The sequence below is a fragment of the Ammospiza nelsoni genome, chromosome 1 (assembly GCF_027579445.1).
Source record: "Ammospiza nelsoni isolate bAmmNel1 chromosome 1, bAmmNel1.pri, whole genome shotgun sequence".
NCBI classification, from domain to species: Eukaryota; Metazoa; Chordata; class Aves; order Passeriformes; family Passerellidae; genus Ammospiza; species Ammospiza nelsoni.
The window spans coordinates 106,118,512-106,142,043 of NC_080633.1; the positions used below are offsets into that span (position 1 = coordinate 106,118,512).

The 23,532-nt window shown below is 36.7% G+C and overlaps 1 protein-coding gene across 2 annotated transcripts in view; it reads right to left on the reverse strand.

Moving 5' to 3' along the window:
- Positions 1-456: 456 nt before the first annotated feature.
- The window catches only part of ROCK1 (Rho associated coiled-coil containing protein kinase 1), an 83,844-nt gene continuing 60,768 nt past the window's right edge, over positions 457-23,532 (reverse strand). For both annotated transcript variants that reach the window (XM_059467323.1, XM_059467332.1), the window contains 12 exons: positions 23,357-23,451; positions 21,909-22,074; positions 20,307-20,400; positions 19,838-19,926; positions 19,317-19,505; positions 18,895-19,060; positions 12,446-12,516; positions 8,601-8,689; positions 7,402-7,480; positions 7,023-7,284; positions 6,033-6,240; positions 457-1,972 (listed from right to left, as the gene is read on the reverse strand). In XM_059467323.1, coding sequence (XP_059323306.1) covers positions 1,969-1,972; positions 6,033-6,240; positions 7,023-7,284; positions 7,402-7,480; positions 8,601-8,689; positions 12,446-12,516; positions 18,895-19,060; positions 19,317-19,505; positions 19,838-19,926; positions 20,307-20,400; positions 21,909-22,074; positions 23,357-23,451 — 1,512 coding nt within the window. In that variant the 3' untranslated portion in view covers positions 457-1,968. The remainder of the gene's footprint in view (positions 1,973-6,032; positions 6,241-7,022; positions 7,285-7,401; positions 7,481-8,600; positions 8,690-12,445; positions 12,517-18,894; positions 19,061-19,316; positions 19,506-19,837; positions 19,927-20,306; positions 20,401-21,908; positions 22,075-23,356; positions 23,452-23,532) is intronic.

Sequence of the window (23,532 nt, forward strand, 5' to 3'; positions counted from 1 at the left end):
GCAGGCCTTGATGGATTCCCCAGGGAGATTTATGGACAGCTAGCTTCATGGGATGTACATGGCTGTTCCAAAAAAGCCCAAACAAGCCTAATCCCAAAACCCCCCACCAACAAAAACTGCCTTGTCTTTTCAACAGTGTTCCCTCCCACAAATAAGTGGAATTTCTGAAACTCCAAACCTGCATCATGAAGGATGAAGCAATCACAAGGCCAGCTAAGGGTGGTGGTTGAATAATAAATACAAATTAGGCTACTACAGCAGGCCATGAGAATAAGGAAATTAAAACATTTAATATGGTATTTACTTATTCATGAGGAATAGTAAAAGAAGAAAACAAAACCTTCTAGACTGCCCTGGGCATTATGATGCAAATGCACCTTGTACTTGGAAACTGTTGCAATGTCTGAATGCTTAGAAATATGTTTAAGCTGCAATCAGGAGAAAACACCATGCCAGTCATGTTCAAATGGGTCTTTCCATAAATTACTTTATTTCTCATTAAATGAGCACAGAGTCATTACCATATTAATAACAGATATGTTTATTATTACATATCCATCAGTGCGGCTTTCAATACCACTTGAAACATGCAAATCGTCCTAAGGACGAATCAGTTTTCCAGTGCTTCTTATTTAATACACAACTGCAAAGCCATATAAATTATTGAGGAGGTATTTGGTTAAGAAATAAAATAAAATAAAACCATACTGCCCATACCATGAATGTATTCCTGCTACAAAGCAAGAGTCTGACAGCATTTACTGAAATTCCTGAATTTCACCCAGAGCTTTTTTTGTCTTTTTTTTTTCTGCATTGCCTACTCATCTCTTGGCTTATTAACAAGAATCAGTCTTTCTTTGTAAGAGGAATTCTCACTCAAAGATTGTACTTAATTTAGAAATGTATCTAGCATCTACAATACTTCAACCAATTATAGTTCAGTAAAAACTACTGATATGCAATAGCTTTTTAGAGGTTTCTTTTGTTTAGTTTTAGGTTTCTACATTTATTGACATGGCAATAATACAATTATCTCAAATTAAGGCACTAAAAGAACAATGTAAAACCAAGTAAAAGTGTTCTAAGAATAATTTACAGTTCAAACAGTGCATATAATTCTTAAATGTTTGTTAACTTAATGTATGTTATCACTTAAAATTGTAAGGCAATACATTATACAGTAATAGAAATGATGTACCCCAAAATATGCTTCCAAACTCGGTGGTTCTTTTTATTGTTAGTTTCTAATGCCTCTAACAATAAAATAATTCAGTATGGCTTGGCAAAAATGCATAGATTAAAGGCAATTGCTTGTTTTCCCCCCTTTACAAACCTGCTGCATCAGTATTTTGTAAAGCATAATGCAAAATATTTAACACTTTGATCCATTCCATAGTGGGTGGTTAGCATTAAGGCTGTAAAGAACTCTGCAGTGAAGGCACTGAAGTTCAAGTGATAAGGCTTCATTTTAAGCTAGTTCTGCAGTCTTCAAGAGCACAATTTAAGAGTCTTGAAAGCAATTGCAGTCCTTCTCACTGAGAAACCTTCCTCTTCTACTCCGTTTCATATGCTCATCTTGATATAAATATCCCCTTCACAGGGTTAACAGTCTTTTTCTTTCACTGGTACGAAGAAAGTTGGCTGCGTTTCATTGTGACTGACAGGCTTTTTTGAAAAAATCCAAAAGGCAGCACCTTTTTATATACCTAGCTAAGCTTTATTTGCTTTAACTTGCATTACATAGTAATAATTAATCTAATCTACCTTGAGGCAAACCCGCAATTAAACACCCTCAGCGTGCTTTTGTGCCAAAGCAAGGAGGAGACAGTAATAGCAATCTTAACCCTGAAGCCTGTTATAGTTATGTTGAGAGGAACAACAGCCCATCTGCACTGCTCTGTGTGGTTAAAAAAAGCCCTGTTTCTCTGACTGCATCCCATGAGGTTCCATTAAGCACTGTACATGTGGTTAGCTGGAACAAAAAAGAAAAGACAATTAATAACAAATATAAAAATTAGCTTTGTAACACTAGTGCATGTTTGCCAAGAGCCTCAGTGAAGAAAATACTTGATTTTAACAGAATTCTTTTTAAACTGACAAGGTGCAATACTAAAATCATACCTACATCATCTTCCACAAACTGTTCTCAGTTTCAAACAACATTAAGCAAACACAGAGATCAAACAGATGATAGTATTACTGCAGCTTTACAAGTAAGCAATTAAGAGTCAACAATCATGGGTGTATTCATGGCAAATGCAAGGTGACCCTCTTTCACTTGCAGGACAAGAAAAGGCTCTCTAGGCTCAGAGCACGCACATGCAGTTGCAGAGCTCATCTGATGCACAGACATTTTGCTGGCTGGCTGTTTTCCTCTTCAAACATGCATTAACTTGACCAAGTGCCCAAGTCCAACTGTATTAAAACAAAACATCTCAGCTGTGCTAATACAATGTGAATAAATCAGCAGACTGGAAGCTATAAAGTGTAGGTTCTGATCTTGAGGCAGTACTGCAAATGCCAGCAAGTTCATCATGAAGTTCTGATTCATTGTCGTTAGTGATAAGTTCTTAAAATGCAGAATAGAACTTAGGATGAACTTTTATATGCAAAGCTCCTTTCAATGGGTCTGAGACACCTCTCCATGAAGTCAAGGAAGCACTGCCTACTGACTGCAAAGAAAGGTGAGTCAGACCCTGGATGAAATGTACTGAAAGGTCTTCAAGCATGTGTTCAAGTCTGTATCCATTCAACAAAACAGTTAATGCCTGCTTACATGGTAGGACTCCATCACCGAGGGCAAGTTCTGCTATACTGCCTGACAAGAGAACAATTTTCAGATACTCAGTAAAAGCCAGATATGTATATCCCATAAAAAATCATTGCTGCTTCTCTTATTCCCACACCTAGGTAAAGTGGTGAGGGAGGAGGAGAACTGCAGGATGCATGAGTCCATAGAGGCTGATCCAATAACTGACTGCCTCCTGAGAGGAAAAAAGCCTGGTGTTCCTCTGCTTTATCCCTGACCCCACCAGAGCATCCTCCAACTTACCTGTCCTCAGCTTTGGCCATCCCTGCACTTCTCAGTGCACTGATCTACTCACTAGCTTGGCACAGTTAGTCTACATTTTTTTGACAGTCAGGAAACTGATTTGTGTACTTTCATGGAAGGGTCCAAAATGGATAATTTCAAACACTTATCTAGGATCCAAGGACAGAAAAGAAGGAAAAGAAGACAAAGAGGGAAAATCCCCCCCTTTAAGTAGCAACAGGCTGTCAAATTAGAAGGGAATTTTCCTAAAATAAATCCATCACCTCTTCTTTTTAAACACACAGGACAGAATATGAAGTGGTATCAGGGCACAGGCTGGGCACAGTCCATCAGAGCAGTACTTGTCTAGTTCACAGATACAACCCACAAAAAATTTGTCTGAGGAAACCACAAAAATGTCCACAGTGTAGCTGCCACAATGAAGAGTTCCAGCCTGGCCTTTTTCTAATGCTTCTTTGCTCAGTGGAACTCTGAATCTTTTCATTGTCAGCTCTCATTGCTCTGCAGGTGCCATGCAGGCCCCATTGCACTCCAGTCAACCCAGTGCCAGCTGTCAGATGGGGACAGAGTGTCACAAAGACACCCAGGGAGCCCCTCCAAGGGCCCCACCTGCCTCCTGCAGACATCTCCAGGCACCACGACAGGCAGGAGCACACACACACCCAGCACCCCTGCTGCTCAAGTGCTGTGCCTCTCTAAATGGCTTATGCTCAATAGGACTCTTTCTCCACAATCAGCGACTACAATATGCAGCATTAAAACAGAGTTTCTTGTAATTAATTACATGTTCTAGAAGCTCTGTCAGTATTTGATATCATCAAGAAGGAAGATATCAGTTATGTCATCAAGTTCACTGATGGATTTGGGGTCAGTCTAGAAGAGTCATGTAAATGTTAACTGTTTGATCCATGTCACAGCTTGTCAGATAAATTCAAGGAGCTAAAGAAGTAAGACATCATGCAGGTATTAACTTCTGAAAACCTAAGAGCTTTATTCTTCCTAAGAACTTGGAAGATCTCCTTGGGTGATGGAGAAAGGTGTGAGCAGAGGTTGTACACCAGGGCAGCTGGGAAAAACGCAAGGCTGCAGTATTTGGAACAGCTGATCTGACCTGACATCACCATCATCCTTCCTCCTTTTGTTCTTGAGGCTCTGCCCCAAACCTCTGTAACTTCTGAACCCAACAGAAAATCACAAGCTTTTCTTTTGTGGAGTTAGGGTTGGATTGTATTTGTTGTCATGCTCTGGGTTTTTTGGTTTTCCTTTAGGCAAAACATTCCTGGATTAATTTTCTGCTGAAAAATAGATCAACTCACTCTGGTAATCTGTGAAGCATGAACTGACACAAGATAAAGCTCAGGAATGTGCAGGGGTCCTCCTTCTGGTGCTGGAGAGCTATTAGACTCATTGTATCTTTAAGATCTTAAAAACAGAGCTTTAATAACGGTGTTTCTCATTTTTTAAAGTTCCACTCCCTAGTTGTGCATTTCTGTGATTCTGTAACACTCTCAACAGGACAATGCCAACAGGATTAATAACAGCAATAGTCTGGGTAACTGATGTCCCCAAACATACCCATTCCTTTAACAGTTACTGTAAACTTTCAAATATCCCAATCTGTTCCTTCTATAACAGATTTGCTGCACACTTATCCTTGCTAAAGGTAACTCCAAACCAGGGCTTCTATTAAGAGAGTGAAAAAGAATCAATTAATTGATTTAAGAAAATGGATTTTTCTCACATAAGAACATGCATGAAAGCTGGTTATTACAGCTACCAGAGGACCTCTCACGGATAAATGGAGAGCATACTCAGAATCAATTTTAAGAGTTTTTGGAAGAAAAAGTCTACAACTCTAAACATCTAAATGTGAAATAAAGAATTATGGGATTATCTTGAAGGGCTTCACTGAATATATTACGATCTCAAAACTATGATCCCTGGGAGTGTTCAAGGCCTGGCTGGATGGGGCCCTGAGCAACCTGATCCACCCTGGCAGAGTGGGTGGAACTAGATGATCCTTAAGGTCCCTTCCCACCCAAACCATTCTATCATCACTTATGTTTTAGGGTGGAAGTCTTGGGAACAAGAAAATCAATGCCCCTTTTGTCTTTCATATTTTTTCCTCATCTGTTCCCTTCAAGGAGGATGTTTCATGATATACCCCATATCTCCTTATACAATAATGTAAGAAGACATGGGGTGTAACATATAATAAAGGTCTGCTTCCATTGCGTTTATTGCCAGGAATGTTTGGTAGCCCTGCCAATCTGGGAAGACTCTTTCCTTACTGAGACACTAGTTTCTACTCCATACTGTCAATTCATTCAGTTATTTGAGGAGAAAACAACACATATACTGTATCAGGAAGCTAATAAAGGTTAAAATCAGATTACAGCAACCTAAGCATTAAAAAAGTGTATTTTACATCATGTCCTGGTTAATGGACAGGATGTAAAATGTCCATTATGCATAGGGTAACAAATAGTTTACAAAAACAACTGCTGGGACAGAAGATAACTTGGAATGAGTTAGCAGGCCGGAAGAACAGAATTAATACTTAACTGGCCTCACAACAAAAGAATTGGCCTAACAACAGACAGAATCTGTAAATTTCTCATTTCAGCCCCTTTTGCAGAAGACTTCTAGCGTAGGCAAGCTCTGAGTCAATCCATGGATGGGATGACTGTGGATCACCCTTGCTGCTAAATGCCATTACTGACATATCCACTGAGCCTTGCCTTCACACAGGAATAAAAATGAAAGCAGCTCCCTCCCAAGCATTGGGAGGTACCTTTCCAAATGTGAAGAGCTGATAAATTTGCCATAATAATAGGAAAATTCTGCTCCTTCCTTTGGAATTTGAGCTAAGTATCAGCACTTCAACAGCCATAACTGTGGAATTATTTCACAAGTAGGACTTATAAACGGAGGGGTTTTTAGCCAAGAAGTTCTGTAGTTTTTGTAGCTTATTTCTCACCTCGTTTTTCCAGAAGTATTCTTAACAGCTTTTCGGAATGACTGGTTTGCTGAGGATCTTGTAGACAAAGTTCTAGGAGAAGCACGAACAAAAGTAGATGGTGGTGTCTTAGGGATCTTCTTTACTAAATGTGTCACCCACTTCTTCTGTTCATCTTGACAGGATGCCAACAAGAGCATATCTCTTGCTGAAGTTACATCATAGCTCACTACAAGGAAAAAGGAGGAAGATGATTCAGTGAAAACCCAGGCTCCTTTTCAAAGTAAGAGTTATGACACACCAACTGTGCCACTGGAAGGAACAATGGAACCTATATACATTCTTGTATTGCATTTGTTTATATATTTTTGGAAGACAGCAAACAGTAGGGAGGATTATGAATATAATGTTTTTCACGATTTGTCATTCTGCATTAAGATTCTTGAGTCTAACATGAGCATTGGAGAAATGAGAAACTTACACTAATTACAATTTTAATAAGCTGGGAAGTTGTATGAGTGCCTTGTGGCCAAGTTCCAGAGTACATACCCTGAATGCTCCACTTCACAGCAGCACAGAGGAGAAACTTCTCCTCCAGTCTGTGAGGTGGCTGAAGAACCACTCTGCAAAGTCTCAGCATCTCAGCAGAGCTTGCTAATACAGCCACTGCAATTGTCCCTAGTATGGGTCAGGTATAAGTGCAGAGGAAATGGTGAGGGCACCAAGGAGCTGCCCAGTACTTGGGAACAAACCTCTAGGGAACCTTGTGCTCTCAGGGCCCTCAGCAGAGCTCCATCAGCTACACCACAGACCTCCCTACAAAGGTTTGCCACAGCTGCCTGTTCATAAACACTGCAACAGCCTATTGCTTTAACAGCAACTTCCACATCTAAAATCACTTCAGTTTTAAGTTTAAAATTAAACTGAAGTGCTTTTATTCACCTCCAGTAGTTCAGCAGGTTTGGCTTAACCACATGGAGAATACAGAACAGAAAAAAACCATGAGTATACCTTTGCATGGTGCAATTAATTCCTCCTTTTTATCCAAGTGGTCTCTGTGGCACTTCACATGGCATCTTCGACATTCTAGGGCAGCAGGGGGTTTAAAGACATGCCAGAGAGGTTTGGCACAGGCCTCACAGTTGGCTGGAAAGTGGTATAACGTGGGAATAAATTCATGGCCTTTGTGATTTAGAAAATTTGTCTTCTCTGCCGGCTGTACTGGTTCTACCTCCAAATCCTTCCTGCATTCCCCCTCATTAGCATAGAGAATCTGAAAAAGAACACTGCTGTGTTACTGTTGAAGCACTAAGTACTTTCATATCCTCTTCAAAGAAACCAGCACTTTTTCAAGAGAGTTAAATAGACAGGACAATCTATATCTTTTTACCTGGAATATTTTAGGAATTTCTTCAGTTTCAGCTCTATATACATCTCCTTGAGTTACAGGCCGGACATGAAACAGCTTACTAGATTAGAAGAAACATGAATCAGAAAATGCTAAAAAGTTATGTATGGTTCAGAACAATTATCAAACTGCTCTGAAGTTCTCAGAAATTATGCAAGCAACACGACCTACTTCAACACTGCAATATGATTTTGGGAACTAATTCATAAACCATAGAGATTTTGTCTACCCACATAAGACCAAAATAATTCACAGCATGGAAAGAGGGTTATCTTAGAATGGATTCAAGATCCATCATGGTAAATTTACTTAAGATAAAGGCATTCAAATACTACCTCAAAACACTAGGAAGTCTAACATTATTGCTAGAAAAAATTTGTGAAAACCTGGATGAAAGCAACCATATTAAGTAGAATACTATCCAGTAGTTTTTTACTAAATCACACTGATGAACAATCTATGCCAAAAGACCACAAAAGGAAATCTGGGGCACCAGCTGTTGAAAAAAACTATTTAAATTGTAACAAACATCATGTGAGTCAAGACTCTAAATCCACCTCTCCCAAGATCCTGTTTTCAACAGTGGCTGTAGCAGATGTTTATGAAAACAGAGTACGAAACAGTTCTAAGAAAAAATAACTCTTTTCCTGGTTATGAGCAATTGGCAGCTGAAGCACTTCCTGAGTTTGAGAGTCCTTCCAGACCACTGTAGTCCTTGATACATCTATTCATGAATTCTAAAACCTTTTTTCAATTACTATTCTGTAAAATCCCATAATGTCAATCAGCTGTTCAAACATCACAGTCATGTACCAGTGAGGGGCTTCAGTGATATTTGATACCATTTTCCTCATGTATAACCAATGTAAGGGAATCACAATTAATATATTTTACCACTTCAAACAGAAAACAGCTGGAAAAATTAGAAATGCTTTGGACTAGAACAGCAATGATCCTTTCTCTTTTTCTCTAACTTATAGCAATCATAGGACAAAGAGCAAGTACTGTCAAAGTTCTGTTAATGGTACACTAAAATACAGATAGACATTTTCCAACTAGTATGGGAAATTAAAAATTATTTATGGTATTTTTATTTCAAGCTTCTGGATTTGCTATCTGCTATTTCACACACAATACTCTTTTGTCAATTTGTATCCAAAATCAACAATGACTTTACTTACTCTATATCTAGTACCATAGATGGATTAGACTGGTCCTTGTCCTTTTCATCATTGTAGAACAGTATCTTTTTACTGCTCACCACCACATACTGTGGAAAGAAAGGGTAAAACAGTTGAAATTGCATTTTAAAAAGCAATAATATATCCTAATGTACTCCCACATGCACATAAAAAGCCAGAGTAAATGAAAGGTTTCTAATTAACATCAGGAGATATTCAAATCACCCTGAAGGCAGCTAGACTACAGACAGCTGTGCAGTGCTACAGCTGCAGTGACTGTATTGTCCCTGGATCACTCTAAAATGCTTGTGATGACTCTGCAGGTCCATCTGTACACAAACTCACAAATTTCAGTTGCCACTGGCAGGTCACTAGGAAATTTACTGTATCACTGAGTGTGACACAAAGTAAAAGCTATCACTTATTGACAATGTTGTCAAAAACTTCTCTAGTTCTACAGGCCTGCAGGACTCACTGCTACTTCACACCAAACTGCTGGTAGGCTAAAATAGAGTCCCATGGCTCCTGCTATTTCCTACACTCCCAATGTAATGGACTGGTAAAATAAAGAGCCCAAATGAATCAGCAGAAACAGAGGTCTGGTACTCATAAATACACTAAGATAGTGAAGAACAAGCACCTCTAACCTAAGCCCATCCCAGTAAGTTCAAGTCTGGAATTCACTGCCTCCTGCTCTTCACTGGGAGTTGCTAGTCTAAGATCTTTGCTGGAACTGTCCACAAGCATAAGCTCAGTGACAGCTGTGGCTGCTCCCTCCCCTGTAGTTTCAAATGTTTTAGAAGGAACTGTAAGATATAAGATACTAAGGAGGATTAAAAGGAGAGAAACTGGCAGCTCTGTCTACACTGATCTCCAGATTCACGTATAATATAACCCAGAAGGACAGAAAAGCATGAGAGTGAATGCACCACTAGTTCATCTCGAGTCCAAGTACTGGCAGGTAACTGGATGGGTTTCTGCACTTGCAGATACTGATAATTTGAATAAATGTCTACTCCTTCTACAAAGGGAGGTTTCAACCTCATTGTACACAGCATTGAAGCTGACCTCAAAACCTGAGAATGAAAGTCACCTTAAGTTTATACAACAGCATGTTTAAAATGTGCTGTGCAAGGTGTGAGCTACAGTTGTAAATCTCAACTACAGAAATGCATCTAAAAAAAGCCATGAAAGGGCATTTTGTCACAATTCCTTAATAGAAAGCCTGATCAGCTTCTGTAAGCACTAAGTGTGAACCTCTTGTGATTTTTCCCATTGAAGAAAAAGACTGTACTTCAATTCCTTTATCCACTCCAATAGAAAACTAATGCCTTTTTCATCTTTGAAGTGTGCACTTCACCTTTCAGAGATCAGAGCAAGCCCTTCAGATGACAACTATCACAAATGCAAATTCTGGCTGTAAAGGAATTCAATTATCACACTATAGATAAGCCTTGGTGAAAGAACAACTTAACCTCACAAAAAAAAGTTATGTACAACAGCATCAATATCCTGTGGTGAACATATAAAAAAATATTCTGACAGTAGTTCTGTTCTACAACGGTTTTTGAAGGATATTTTATCACCTTCACTGGGGATGAAATGAAGCTCCAGATAAAAATAAGGGTAATCAATTTCAGTGCTAGCTTTAGGAGTAACAAATGTTTTTTCTCAAGTAAGTAAGTTTTCCACACTCGCCCTCTTCTAACTTAAGCTAAATAAGTCAGAGGGCACTGGGCAAAACCATTAGTATTACTGACATTTGAGACAGAAATGCAGCAGCTCAAGTTGTAACAACTCAGGCATCAATCCAATTACACTCATAATATGATTTTGCTTTTCCTTTAATTTAATCTGGGCGTGCCTATATTTGAGGTTGCATATACCTCTCACTTTCACAAAACTGAAACGGCGGGAGAATTAGGAAGAGAAGCACCTGAGGAGGCTGACCACCTGCCAGCTTGTTTCAGCTACAACAGCAGCTGAAACTACTGCAGTTCAGTTCAGGCAACAGAAGCACATCTGAGTGAACACAGTCCCTCACTACTGTGACTCACTGACATGAGCCTCAGCTAGTTAAGGAACCTTATCAGTACAATTTATTTCATGACTGAGCCATCCATCTGCAGCTCAAATTCCTCCAAAGTGTGAGCACATTCAAACTAGGGAAGTGTTGGAAAGGAATGGATTAACTGCCTAAAATATCTTGAGGCAAGTAAATATGCCTATACTGGGCATGCCTGAAGAAATTCTGATAGTCTTTCACTGAAGAAGCTGCATTTATCAGCAGTTTAGAATTTCATTTGTCAGAGAATGCAAAAATAATCTCCATTTTTACAAAAAAACCACAAAAGGGTACTTAGAAGCATCCTGACAGAAAAGTGACACAGTATTTTATATAATCCAGAACAGAACAAAGCTACCTGATTTGTGCCAGGCATCATCAATTCTATAACAAGAGGATTCAAGCAGCCCTAGCAATCAAACAGATCTACAGGAACATCTGCTATTTGGTTTTGCTCCTGGTGGTGAACACCTTTTTTGTGGGTAAAGCACCATCTCTTTCTGTGTACTTTTGCTATTAATATTGCTGGTTTTATTGTGCTTGTCTTAGTCCTGCTTTGTGCTTTTAATAAACTGTTAAGCCATAAATTCTGCTTTTGTTTCTCCCTTACTCAAAGGGGTGGGGGAAAGGGGACTGGCCATTAGTTGAAATAGGGCAGAACTTATCACTCACTCCCAGCAAGCCAGAATAGGCGGTGGTTTTAACTTACAGACAAATCACCAAGGTCTGATATTGATGTAAAAATAGGCAGGTCTGGAACTCCAACACTTGGAGTGTATAAAGAAGGCCATGGAAGCCCACTGAAAATAGCAGTACTTCAAAGAAGGAGCACAGCAGCTAAAGACTCAATACAAACCCTCAAGTGCTTCTCTGAAAGGAATGAATCCCTTCTCCTTTAAATTTTATGGGAATAATTTCCGGCTGTTGTAGAATGTGAATATAAATAGAAGCACTTAAGAAATACCTTTCAACAAGAATTAGGAAGTTACTTCAAAAGTGTGATTAACAACTCAGTAGTTCCCAGTAGCAGTCTTTGAATATAAAGATGAAGGAAAAGAAACTGTTTAATACAATTAGCTTTTAAAATTGAAAAAAATTCTAGAGACCATGTTCACTTTTGTATTTAGTTGTTCTGAAAGATGATAAAAGGGGTGGAACTGAAAAGCCAGAAAAGATAATCAGAAAATGGTTCTAAGTACCTCAATTTGAATATTGGATGTTTCAAGAAACAGATCATAACCTTTGCAGAGGCACAACAAGATTGCTTTACTTGGAGTGGGAATTCTGTCACAGAGATCCCATTTCTGAGAGTAAATCAATTATTTTTAAGAGAAACCTATCATTTTAAAGGTAAGGGAGACAGAAACATCCTTGGAAATCATATGTAGCAAGTCAGAGTGCGATGCACTCTTCCATGACCTTCAGAACATTTAAGTGTGGTATTCCCTACTCTGTGCTGCCAAGTTGCACAAAGAGGTTCTTTTTCAGTAACAGAATTATAAAGATGCTTACTCAACGAAGAAACGTGATTTTTAATGGTTCCAAGATGCTCATTGTAAAGCATTTCCTCCCCTCTTGCAAATTTGCACAATGTCATTACTAAAGGTTTCATACTGAACTTGAATTTTCTTGGGGTTTTTTTTCTTCAATAATGTACATACACTGAATTACTCTTAATTATTTTGTTTGTTTCTTAAATACAAGTTGTGAAACCAATTCACCACATGCCTAGAAGCTTTTCCAAGGAAACTGAGGAAGAAAGAAAAAAAGGCATCTGTACCTGTTTCTTCCAGCCATGCCGCCTTATATTTCCTTTGTTTGGTACTGAAAGCCAACCTTCAAGTCTTGATTCTGGTTTTAAAAAATGCATATTTAATAATTTTGTGTATTTATAATAATAAAGCAGAATAGCACAAAAGCAAACTACCACTAGAAAGGAAGATGTACTACATGCAGTAATGGGCAATTACCTATTCAGCAATGCAGAATAAAAAGCACAGCTAAATAAAATGAAGATATAAGCATTTAATTCATGCTTCATCACAAGCCAACATCTGATTACACAGTTACTGCACAATAAAAGTAAAGCTGTTTTCCTTGATGCCAACATCTAACACTGTATGTAAATAGTTTGCAAAGAGCCAGGCAGGAAAGACTTTGCTTTGAAAATATATTACAGTTTAAATTAGGAGACTTTCAATGTAAACATGATTTAACATTCAGAGGGGCTGTATGAAAATACTCAGCAGGAAGATGCAGGAAGTAAAATAAATCAGATCCACATTTTCCACAGGAAACAAAAAAAGGAGAGACAGCACAAGAGCAAGCAAAGCTACATGGGTGTCCCATTACTCACAGAAGATAAGCATAGGAGATAATTAAATAAGGAATGCAGGAAGAATCAACTAGATATAAAGAATAAGAGACAAGTGTTTTACTCAAATTTTCAGTGAAAAAATATCCAAAGAGAATTGTAATACCCTATTTTCCCACCATTAAATTAGTGAAACAATTTAGCATGATACAAAAAAGGGCCACAGAAAAAGTAGCATTCTGCCTAATGTGGACTGTTGATTTAGAAAGCCCTTCCAGCTAACTGAGAGTGGCTTCTAAAATTTAAAATTATGAAGCAAGGTTATAGTAGCACTGAAAACTTCAAAAACTTTAAGCTGAAATTTTCTAAAACATTCTCCACAACTATTTATGTCCTGAGGAGCTACTGGTTCCTTCTGTCCTTCTGGAATTACTCTTTGTGAGGTGTAACCCAGCAAGTTCTGAAATGCATTCAAATGTACCAAAGTTACTGTCCATATGCTTAGCTATACAGAATTACAATGGGTCTGACAGCCTAGCAAGGCATTATAATGATGCATGTAAAAGCCCTTCCCCCATTACCTTACAGCAGGCAATATTTAGAAATGGACTACACTTAGGCATATGGAATCTTTTCCCATCATTTCTCCACAGAGAATAGCTTCAAAATACTGGACGGCCACTGAACTACTGAGATCAACTGGAAGAAAAGCATGTTAGCAGAACTCATTCCTGTAAGAAAACTTCCCACAAAAATGAAGGAAATTTGTACCTCCCTGCCTTCTCACATCTGCATAAGAACTGTGGGGACTGGGGGGTAAGGGGCCCCACACCCCCAAGCCTACCTCCTCTGCTATCCCAGACACTCCCCAGTTATTGATATTCAGCAGCTTTGGAAAAGAAAACCTATTTCCTTCATGTCTACAGGCCTCACAGATATGTTTACCTTGATTTGAATACTTTGATTAAGTTTTACATTAAGAGAAGATTCTTCCATTTTTAGAAATTATAGAAACATCCTAGAACTCAGGTTTTCATTGCAAAACAAAGTGATGAATTGCTAATAAAAAACAAAGTATGGAAAAGTGTATAGGAAGGATGACTTGTTAAAAAAAGCAAAGAAAGCTTCTGTTGAAATTGTGGCATATGAAAATCTGAAAAGATCCAATGATGATGAATTTTAAAAGATGCTTATAGGGACAGTATAAGTTTTTCTAGGTTTCCTTCTGCTTCAGCATGTTCTGAAAACAATTTCAAAAGAAGTAGGAAGTAAATGAGGTATTTCAAATGAATCTGTCAACATTCTTTTCTGTCTACAACAACATTCTTTTCTGTCTATTTTAGGGAGCAAATTCTATTTTAATAAGAGACGATTTCTGAGCTGTGAATAACATCTTGCAGTTGAAAGTAACAGTTTCTGACCATCTTTTCAACAAAGCTAAAATTTGTCTGGAACCAAATGTACTCTTGAAAGGATAGATGAGCTCCTTCATTCCAACCTCACCACAAAGGTTCCTCTCAAGTAATACTTATAGCGCATTTTCATTTCTCTTGACAGACTTAGCATAACTGCAAATGCTCATCTGGCCATTTCACAAATATTTGATCCGGAAGACTAATATTTATGAGTGTTCTGATTAAGTAATTAAGAAAATATGGGCTATCTAGACTTTAAAAAAGAATCTTCCATTCCTGTCTTTAAAAATAGGCTCGAAACTATTGCCTGACAACTTCTCTGTATTTTGGAAAAAACACCAGAATTGATACCTCATATTTGCAATCTAGAAAGTCTAAGATAGGCCTTACAAATATCTGAATAGGATATGAAGAAAGAATTCCATAAAGGCTACAGATCATGTAGTTATCTCTGTATGTATTTTAAATTTAGATTTCTATTCCAAACATCTTCATGGCTAGTATCCAGACTACCAGGATTCATAGGGATTCAGTATGATAGCAGTGCTAACAGTAAGACTTCAATAAAATCACACAAGACAACCATGACTGTACGTGTTTATGAGACTTATGGAGCTAAGTAATGTGGGTGCTTTCAGGAACAGCAGAGCATCTCTTTCCAATGCTCAAGAATTCCTACTCCTAAGAGTCTTCCACAGCAACCAAAAACTTGTAGATACTATCTTGCTAATTCTTTCCATTCTTCCAATTTGGATTTTTCCTTTCGCAGATTGTCCTATTATAATTTCATGTGGATTGCACCAAGGATTTCTGATTGGATCTCTCTTTGGGGTTTATTCAGGTTTATTCAGGCTGCTTCAGGAAGTCTTATGTGAGTCCAATAAAACTGCTGCTTAAGTGCCCCACACATTTATTATTTCACCTTATCTTTGTGCAAAACATAACAACATATGCTGTAAAATATTATGTGCTGCAGCTAAACCTGTAGGGCAGCTTAATTGCTTAAATGATCTTGCCAATCAGATGAAAAGGAGCAATTCACAACAGGTTAAGTGCCCTGTAACAATTACGAGAAAAAACCCTCATATTCCTGACTGTGTTCTGTCTTGGCAAAAAAGAATTTTGTTTACAATCATGCCAGTATAAAGACTCCCTAAATCCAGCCAGGAGGAAGAGTCATTCCAAAGGCATAATTTAAAAGCAAATACCTCAGTTGTTTCAGCAAGGACTCTTAACACTGGGGACACCAACTGAGATATGAGCTGCTATCTGAATCAATAATCAGAAGTGAGAGTTACAAAACATGCCTAGAACTGAATACAAGGAAAAAATTTCATCCACATAATCTTTTCCATGTAAGTGAGCAAGAGCCTGAGAATAGCCTGGATTGTGTAAAGGGGCCAATCCCCATCTTGGGAGAGTATAAGTTGTCCTAGCAGCTACCAAAATTTGAGGGAATATTTAAGCCAATGGCAGACAAAAAACAGCTCCAAGAGAAATGCAGCTGTGAAGTGTGTTATCATGTGATTTCTCTGTGTCTATTTCTAAATAGAGATTTTTTTTCAATTTTTTAAATATAAAAATTTTTCTCAATTAAACCAAAAACTGCCCATTGCCAGAATCATGACCATGGAATCATTCTTTTATATGTGCTTCTATTATTTTGTATATTTTTTTTTCCCCCTGGTGATGTTTTTATTTTGACAGGGAAATGAATAAATCATACTATAATTACTTATTATAGAATTCAACCATTTATTTGCTAAAAAATTTTTTAATAGGGTCTTTGCCTTAATAGCTGGTGCACCAGCTATTGACCACTCATCTCATCCAGCCCTTAAAAATAAGATGCTATTCAAGGTGCTCTGAAGGAATGGCCATGTTTGGGTTGTGGGAGTGATGGGAACTTGGCACACAGTTGAAGACAATCAACATCACACAACAAAACTGTAGCAAATGAGATGCTGTAATGTGTCACCTTCTGGTTTGTACACTAATTACCTGGTTGGCAGGAAAAAACCTGTGCTGGATAATTTCCTCTTTCTGTGGCATGGGTTATTTCTATTCTGAAGTCTGGCTGGGTTCTTTGTCATCTTTACAATGCTCCTGCACTGGTTTTTCACCCTCTGCTTAGCTCTTTGACAAGTGTGTGAAATTTGACTACACAAATGTCACTTAATCTCCTTTAATTACCAAACTGCTTCTTATTCAGATCCCGATCAACCCAGAAACTCAGTCAAAAAAACAAAAACAAAACCAAAGCAGCATGTAGGGACATGATCTAAATCTAGATAAGTCCTAATAATATGTATTAGAGGTCCTACCTGTATCAAACCAGCAGGACAACTGTAGTAAAAATCAGAGGCATGTGTAGAAAAAAGGGCAAAAAAGAGAAGAGAATTGAAAAGCTGGCAAAAAAGAAATAGTTGAGGGCTAACAAGTAGACACCTCACCCAAGAACACCAGAACTGCCATGTTCTAATTAACAATGGGAATTACCAGCTGACTTGAAAAGATCTTGTACAGACTGAAATTTCTGCCCCAAAATGGAAGCAATGGATTATGCAGCCAAAAGCCTGACTGCACACATCTCCAGAGGTAAAACTGAAAATAACCCTCCTTATTGAGGCAGACAAAGAAAGAGCTTTTTCCTACAGTCCATCCAAGGTCTGGGACACAATGGGGTCATACTGACACACTACTGCCCTCAAGAAAAAAACAGGGAAGGTATCTACAGCCAGATGGAAGCATTTATGTTTTCCATGTAATACACAACAGCCATCAAATGAAAATGGCTGAGAAGGGAAGTGAGGAAGTTCAAAACTACTCTTTTGACTAGAATAAATCTGGTCTGTTTTGCTGTAGGAAAAAACCCTAAAGATCTCAATTGAAGAGAGTTCAGAAATTTTCTACTAAAATTATGAGCCACAATCTTCTTCAATTACAAGACACTTAAAAACAATAAGGGTGGATTCCAATTTGTAATTTGAGGGGAGAAAAAAATCCACTTTAATATGCAAAATCCCTCTGATTTCCTTTTTATCCCTGTTAAATGGAATACACTGAAAATTAGAATCTATGAGAAAAATTCCTGAGAAATACTGATACTTCAGAAATACCAGAAGGAATTTCTAGCAGGTGACAGCTAAGAAAAAAAATGTTCCTTAACCAATCTAAAAATTCTAAGAATTTCCAATGGGAGTTTGCCTTGAAGATGCTGTCAAAAGACAAAATCTTTACCAGATGTCAATTTACCAGAGCAAACACCAGAATGCAAAGGCTTCTTGAACAAAATGGAAGTTGCAGAGAAAAAGACTATACTATTATCTGAACAAAAATCTATTCTAAAATGAAATTCATTACAGTATTAACTAAAAATAAAAATCGAAAAATAACTAGGGGAAGATAGGAAACATAAGTAGACACAGAAAGGAGTAACTACATCAAAAGATGTACTAAGACTGATAACCTACCTGAAATTTCAATCACTCTAAGACTCCTGGATAAACTCTAGAATGTGGCAATTGAGCAGCATGAAGTGCATTAACAGGAAAAGACACAACTAAAATTATTCTATGTACTTTTATCTAACTACTCATCCACTGAAGTCATAAAATACCCAAAATAGTATTCTGGTTTTGTATGTCTAAAAATATTTTTCTACAATGAAATTAAGACTTATCAAAATTACATTAAAAACTTCACAATGAATTCTAAAAATTACTTAAGCATATAGAAAAAAGATATACCTAGCTATGATGTGCAGAAATTGTCAAGCACACCTGATTACACTAAATTTTTTTCCTGTATTGAGAGACACAGAAGTGGATCATGTGGAAGTACTAACTGATTACACTTTTCCAACTCTGGGGAAGGAGAGAGGTAAATAACTAACCAGTCTAACAGTGGGTCTCAAAGTACAGTGCCTGGTACTGATACATGGAAATGGCTGGCTATGCTGTATTGCATGTTCTTATTTTCAACTGCTAAATCAGAGTATCATACAACCATAAATTTATTATGGAAATTCCTCCAATTATTTTTCACAACAGCAATTACTGCCAGTTGTCACAGAGGTGCTACACGACTGAATAAGAAGAGATAAGATCAAGACAATTTTGCATTCAAGATATAAAATATAACCATGATGTTGTAGAAGTGTTGGCCCTGTCTTCTATTCATCAAATACTGCACATTGTAATCACTGTATTTGTAAAACAAGAGATGTAAAGACACTCCTTCCTCAAAAGTGCATATAAACAATGCTAATACCAAGCCATACAGTGGGAAGTGGGATGAGAGAAAAAATTAAGTCTTAAATATAAGCAACCTAGGTATGAAATTTAAAAAAAAGAAACAAAGAAAAAAATGGAGATGTGATACAGAAGTAGACAGCCAGAAGACTTTAAGAAGCAATAACAAGTAATTGTTTGAAACAATACCTTCCAGAACTATGTGTATGCAACACAGCCAAGTGGTTCAAATCTGCTTTTCTCATACCTGAAAGATTTCCATCTGTTTCATCTGTCGGAAGACTGGCAACACTGGTAGAATCCATTCCTTGCTGTAGGTCCATGATTTTCCTTCGTAGTTGTTCTATGTCACTCTCTTTACTATCCAGCTGCATCTGGAGCTCATTCCTGTACGTAGATTCTTCTGCTAGTTGCTGTATTTATACACACACACATAGTTACTGTGTGACCAAAAACATGGCTGCCAAGTATTTTGAAAACAAAACTCATATCTACATCTATGTCTATATATATACATAGATATATCTCTATATATATACCTATATATCTATATATATATACCTATAGATACACATGTACACACACAGATATATATGTATGTGTGTATATATATGTGTGTGTGCGTATATATATATTCCACAGTATGATTAAAAAATTAAATTATTTTACCGCTTGCATTTCATTAAGCTCTTTTTGGTATTTCACAACCATCTGATTGAATTTCTCTTTTTCTTGATTAAGTTCTAATTGGAGCTTTCGGTTTTCCTTCTCCTTCTTTCTCAAATCTTGCATGTTAGCTTTCTTTCTGTCTATTTTAAAATCTTTCCGATTCATTATCTCAGCCAGTTTGTTGACGGCCTGTTAAGAAAAAGGAGAACCAGTAAGAAAAATTACATATGCAGCATGTTTCATAAAAAACTTCTCAGTTCCTCTAGTTAAAGGATCTGATTAAAAGACAAATCCCTTCACCAACACAAATGGCCCTTACTCACAAGTGAAGTAATACTGAAAAGTATACAGCATCAAAACTTGTTCTTTCAAATGTAAATTTAACAATGCATATTCTACATCATGGTGAATATAAGCTTGATTTCAAAGGAACTAAGAGTTAGCTCACAAAGGCAAAAAACCTGAAATACTTCTGTTAATGCAAAGTAATAATTGCTATTAAATTGCATAAAAAGTTGTACCTGTGTCTTCAGAGTTCTTTCAGTGCTTATGCTCTTCTCATAATGCATTCTAATATTACTGATTTCCTCCTCTTTTTTCATTCTGTAATCTGTTAAAATAATATTCAATTTTGAGGTATTTTAGTACAAGGTAATTATTTTTAAACTTAATTTAAACTTCTATAAAGTTTAAACTTTTAAACTTCTGTAAGTGCATCTTTTTTTCCATACTGTTGTCCTGTTGCTTCCCTTTTTGAGCAAAATACAATTTACAAAGACAAGAATTACCAATTTAACACTACTGCAATGACAGAAAATGACCAGAAGGACATATCAGAAAGGCACAAAGCTGAAATACTAAAGCCAACAGCAAGCCCAAAATAATATGGAAGATAAACAGCAATGTCTTCTTCCATTTCCCATTTCTTCACATATGCTTGATTCAGGCATGCATCAGAACAGATAAATTAAAACTCCAAATATGACATACCTTCCTCTTGTTTCTTAAATTTTTCACTGATTTCTGTATTTTCCTTTGTTATTAAATCAACATCTTTGGTTAAAGTGTTATTAGTTTCTTCCAGCTACATGAAAAGAAACACATTTTAGAATAAAGAATTTGACATAAATTCTAAAACTATCTATAATACTATTATTTTAAATACCCTTAATTCTATAAGAATCATTTACTTAGAACACCTTCTGCCTATGTGAACTTGTAAAAAATGCTACTATTCTTGTGCTGTTTTGATTTACCAGAAGGCTCAAAATGCACCTGGTCCCAGACAAAAAAATTATCACTGCAGAACTGACAACACTGTCATGTGGAAACAAAAATCAACTTAAGCAGAGTTAGATTATCAGTTATGGAATGTGGCAATTTTAATTTGTTGTACTTTGGAAAAACTAGTAAGTAGAGGCCTGATACCATGAACCCAGACAAAAAAGTGGCTGACAGATGCTATAACTCCAGCATTAAATTTAGAGTAGATACAAGGCATTCACTGCTAATCATGAAAATATGCATATTTATACAATTTACTGCATAAATCATTAAAATCAGGATAAAAACAAAACTAAATTTGGATTAAGACAAAGCAGACATAGGTAAATATGTACAGAGCTTGCAAAAAAAAAAGAAAAAAGTTGGAAAGGAAAACCTCAACAACTTTGAATATGTGACCATGTTCACTGCCACAGCCAGGATCACTTAACAAATACATGTGAAAAACCATACATAATTGTATTCTGAAATAAAGGTTTTGTATGACAAAATTATCGGAAACTTGAAACCAAAAATATATTGGCAAGAGGGTATTCTTTTGATGCCACAGAGTCTTCTAAATGCTGCTTAAGAAATAGTGGTATTCTGTAAATCTCAAGCTTAAAAAAGCAAATTCATGAAATAAACACTATTTGCACTATCTTTTCACAGAGATGGAATATCCATGGTAGCATTAACAGAAAGCTTTGAGCAACTGAGCCAAGCTCAGTTACACCTGGAACTTTACACCCCCAGAATTTTTAAGAATACATGCACAGCTGATGCTAAATGGGAAAAAACAATGAAAAAATAACTATGCTACATATGGCTTGCTGTTTGAGACTTTTCAGTCAAAGACATTTATCAAGCTCATATTAACATTCAAAAGCTATGCTATAAAGCGTCTTCAAAAATTACATTTTGGGGTTTGGGTTGTGAAACTTGAGAATCTCAAGTGGCTTTTTTTTTTTAAAGACTAAGTTACTTTGCAATAAGAGTCTCTAATACACAGCTCTACAAATTGACAAGATTTAAATAATACACTTGGCAATGACAAGAAGTAAATACAAAAGGCTTAATAACTGAATTATAGACATTCACTTGACTTTCATTCTGGCTTCAGCTCAGATTAATAAATTTTCTTTTGATGAATTCACATTCATCATGTGAATTTTGTCACATGATGAAATGCAAAGGTTCCAAGTGAGCCCAAAACTTAAGATACTTAATTAGTTATCACTTACGATCACAACAGGACTTCATTAATTAAAACCATGAATTTTGGTTTCCAGCCAGAAGAGATGTATACAGGTATAAGAGTTAATTTACCCTTCTTATGATGATGTCCTTATCAGTCAATTCTTGTCTGTGCCTTGATGCAGCTTTTTTACTCTCCTGATTCAGTTCATAATACTGCTCTTCAGCGAGCGCCCGTGCCAACCGCTCCGACTCAGCTTTGGTTTCAGCTAAATCCAACTGGGCAGCGAGTGTTTCTCTGTAAAAAGGACATTAAGATTTCCTTTTCCTATGCAAAACATTCCAAATTTTCAGGAAAACTATCAAACCCAAATTATACCACTCAACTAATGGTCATTATCTTAGTTTCTTAAGAAAAGCAAGAGCTAAAAAACTGCATTCTGTACACTTGTATCTTTTGATGGTCCACACAAGCTACAGCAGCCAGCTTACTGTGATTTTCATTAACATCTCAATCATCCATGAAACACCAATATGGATTCTCCTGTCTTTGAGGAACAGAAAATAAAACTAAATTATATGTACAGAATGGACCAACAAAAGATACTTAATCCACATTTGCCCATTATCATAATTACCATATTTATATCCAAGTGAGAAACGTTTAGGATGAACATAAGATTGCAGAGAATAGAGAGGGAATAGAATACAAAGCATCTATAAAAAGAAGTAAGAAAATAAATAACCACAAGGAGAATAAGGGAACTCTTGCCTACCTTCTCCTCCCTCCCCATTTCTTTATGTTGGTTACCACTCGTGAACAACTTGCAGAGACACACATATTTTCCTCCTACACCATATTTATTAGCACAGCATCTTTTCTTTCTCCCTTTCTTAGCCTACCAAACTGCTGTACAAAATGAACACTGCACATAACCTCTGCCCTTCAGACTGCTTTCCAATGTCAATCCTCAGGCAGAACAAGAGACACAGACTTTAGAAGAAACTGTACTTGATGCGTAAGGCCACAGTCTCCTTCTTCAGAACATCAAATAAATTAAGAAACTGGAAAAACAAGCTTAAATTTTATTTTTCTTATTTGATAGCTTAGAAAATAGTACATCACAATTCATGGTTGTTAATAATAACTAGTTTAGCTCTAATCAGAAATATACTAAATTTTAAAGACTTCGTTACCTTTTTCTCAAATTATTTTACCGACTATAGAAATATATTAAGTAATTATCAGGATAATACAATCAAATTTTAAAAGTTGGCGAAATGATAACCAAAATTTGAATGTTTTTCAAAATTTTTGAATCTTAGTAAATTTTCAGAGAAGTCATTATTCTTCTTACAGACATGATAATATCCAAAGCAAATATTAATAACCATATTTGGCTTTGTGAGTCAGTATAGGTAACATCCTATGTATTTGCCACTTACAAGGTGTTATGGAACACTTTTGAGGCCTTTTTCTAAAGGAATTAAAACATCTTAGATCTGATTCAAAGTATACATGAGTGAGACAGTATTACAAGAAAAAACTTAGGTGTATGTGACAAACAAAATGGGCATACTTTTCATTTTGCAAATCCTGCATTTTCCTTTGTGTTTCTTTATTCCTTTCATCAATTTCCTCTTTCAGTTCCTTAACCTGAGTTTTGTAAAGTGTCTGTAAAAGAAAGCATAACAAAAAAATCATTATTCAAATTCCATTCTGAAATTCCTCATTTTCAGACTACTTAGTTTGAAC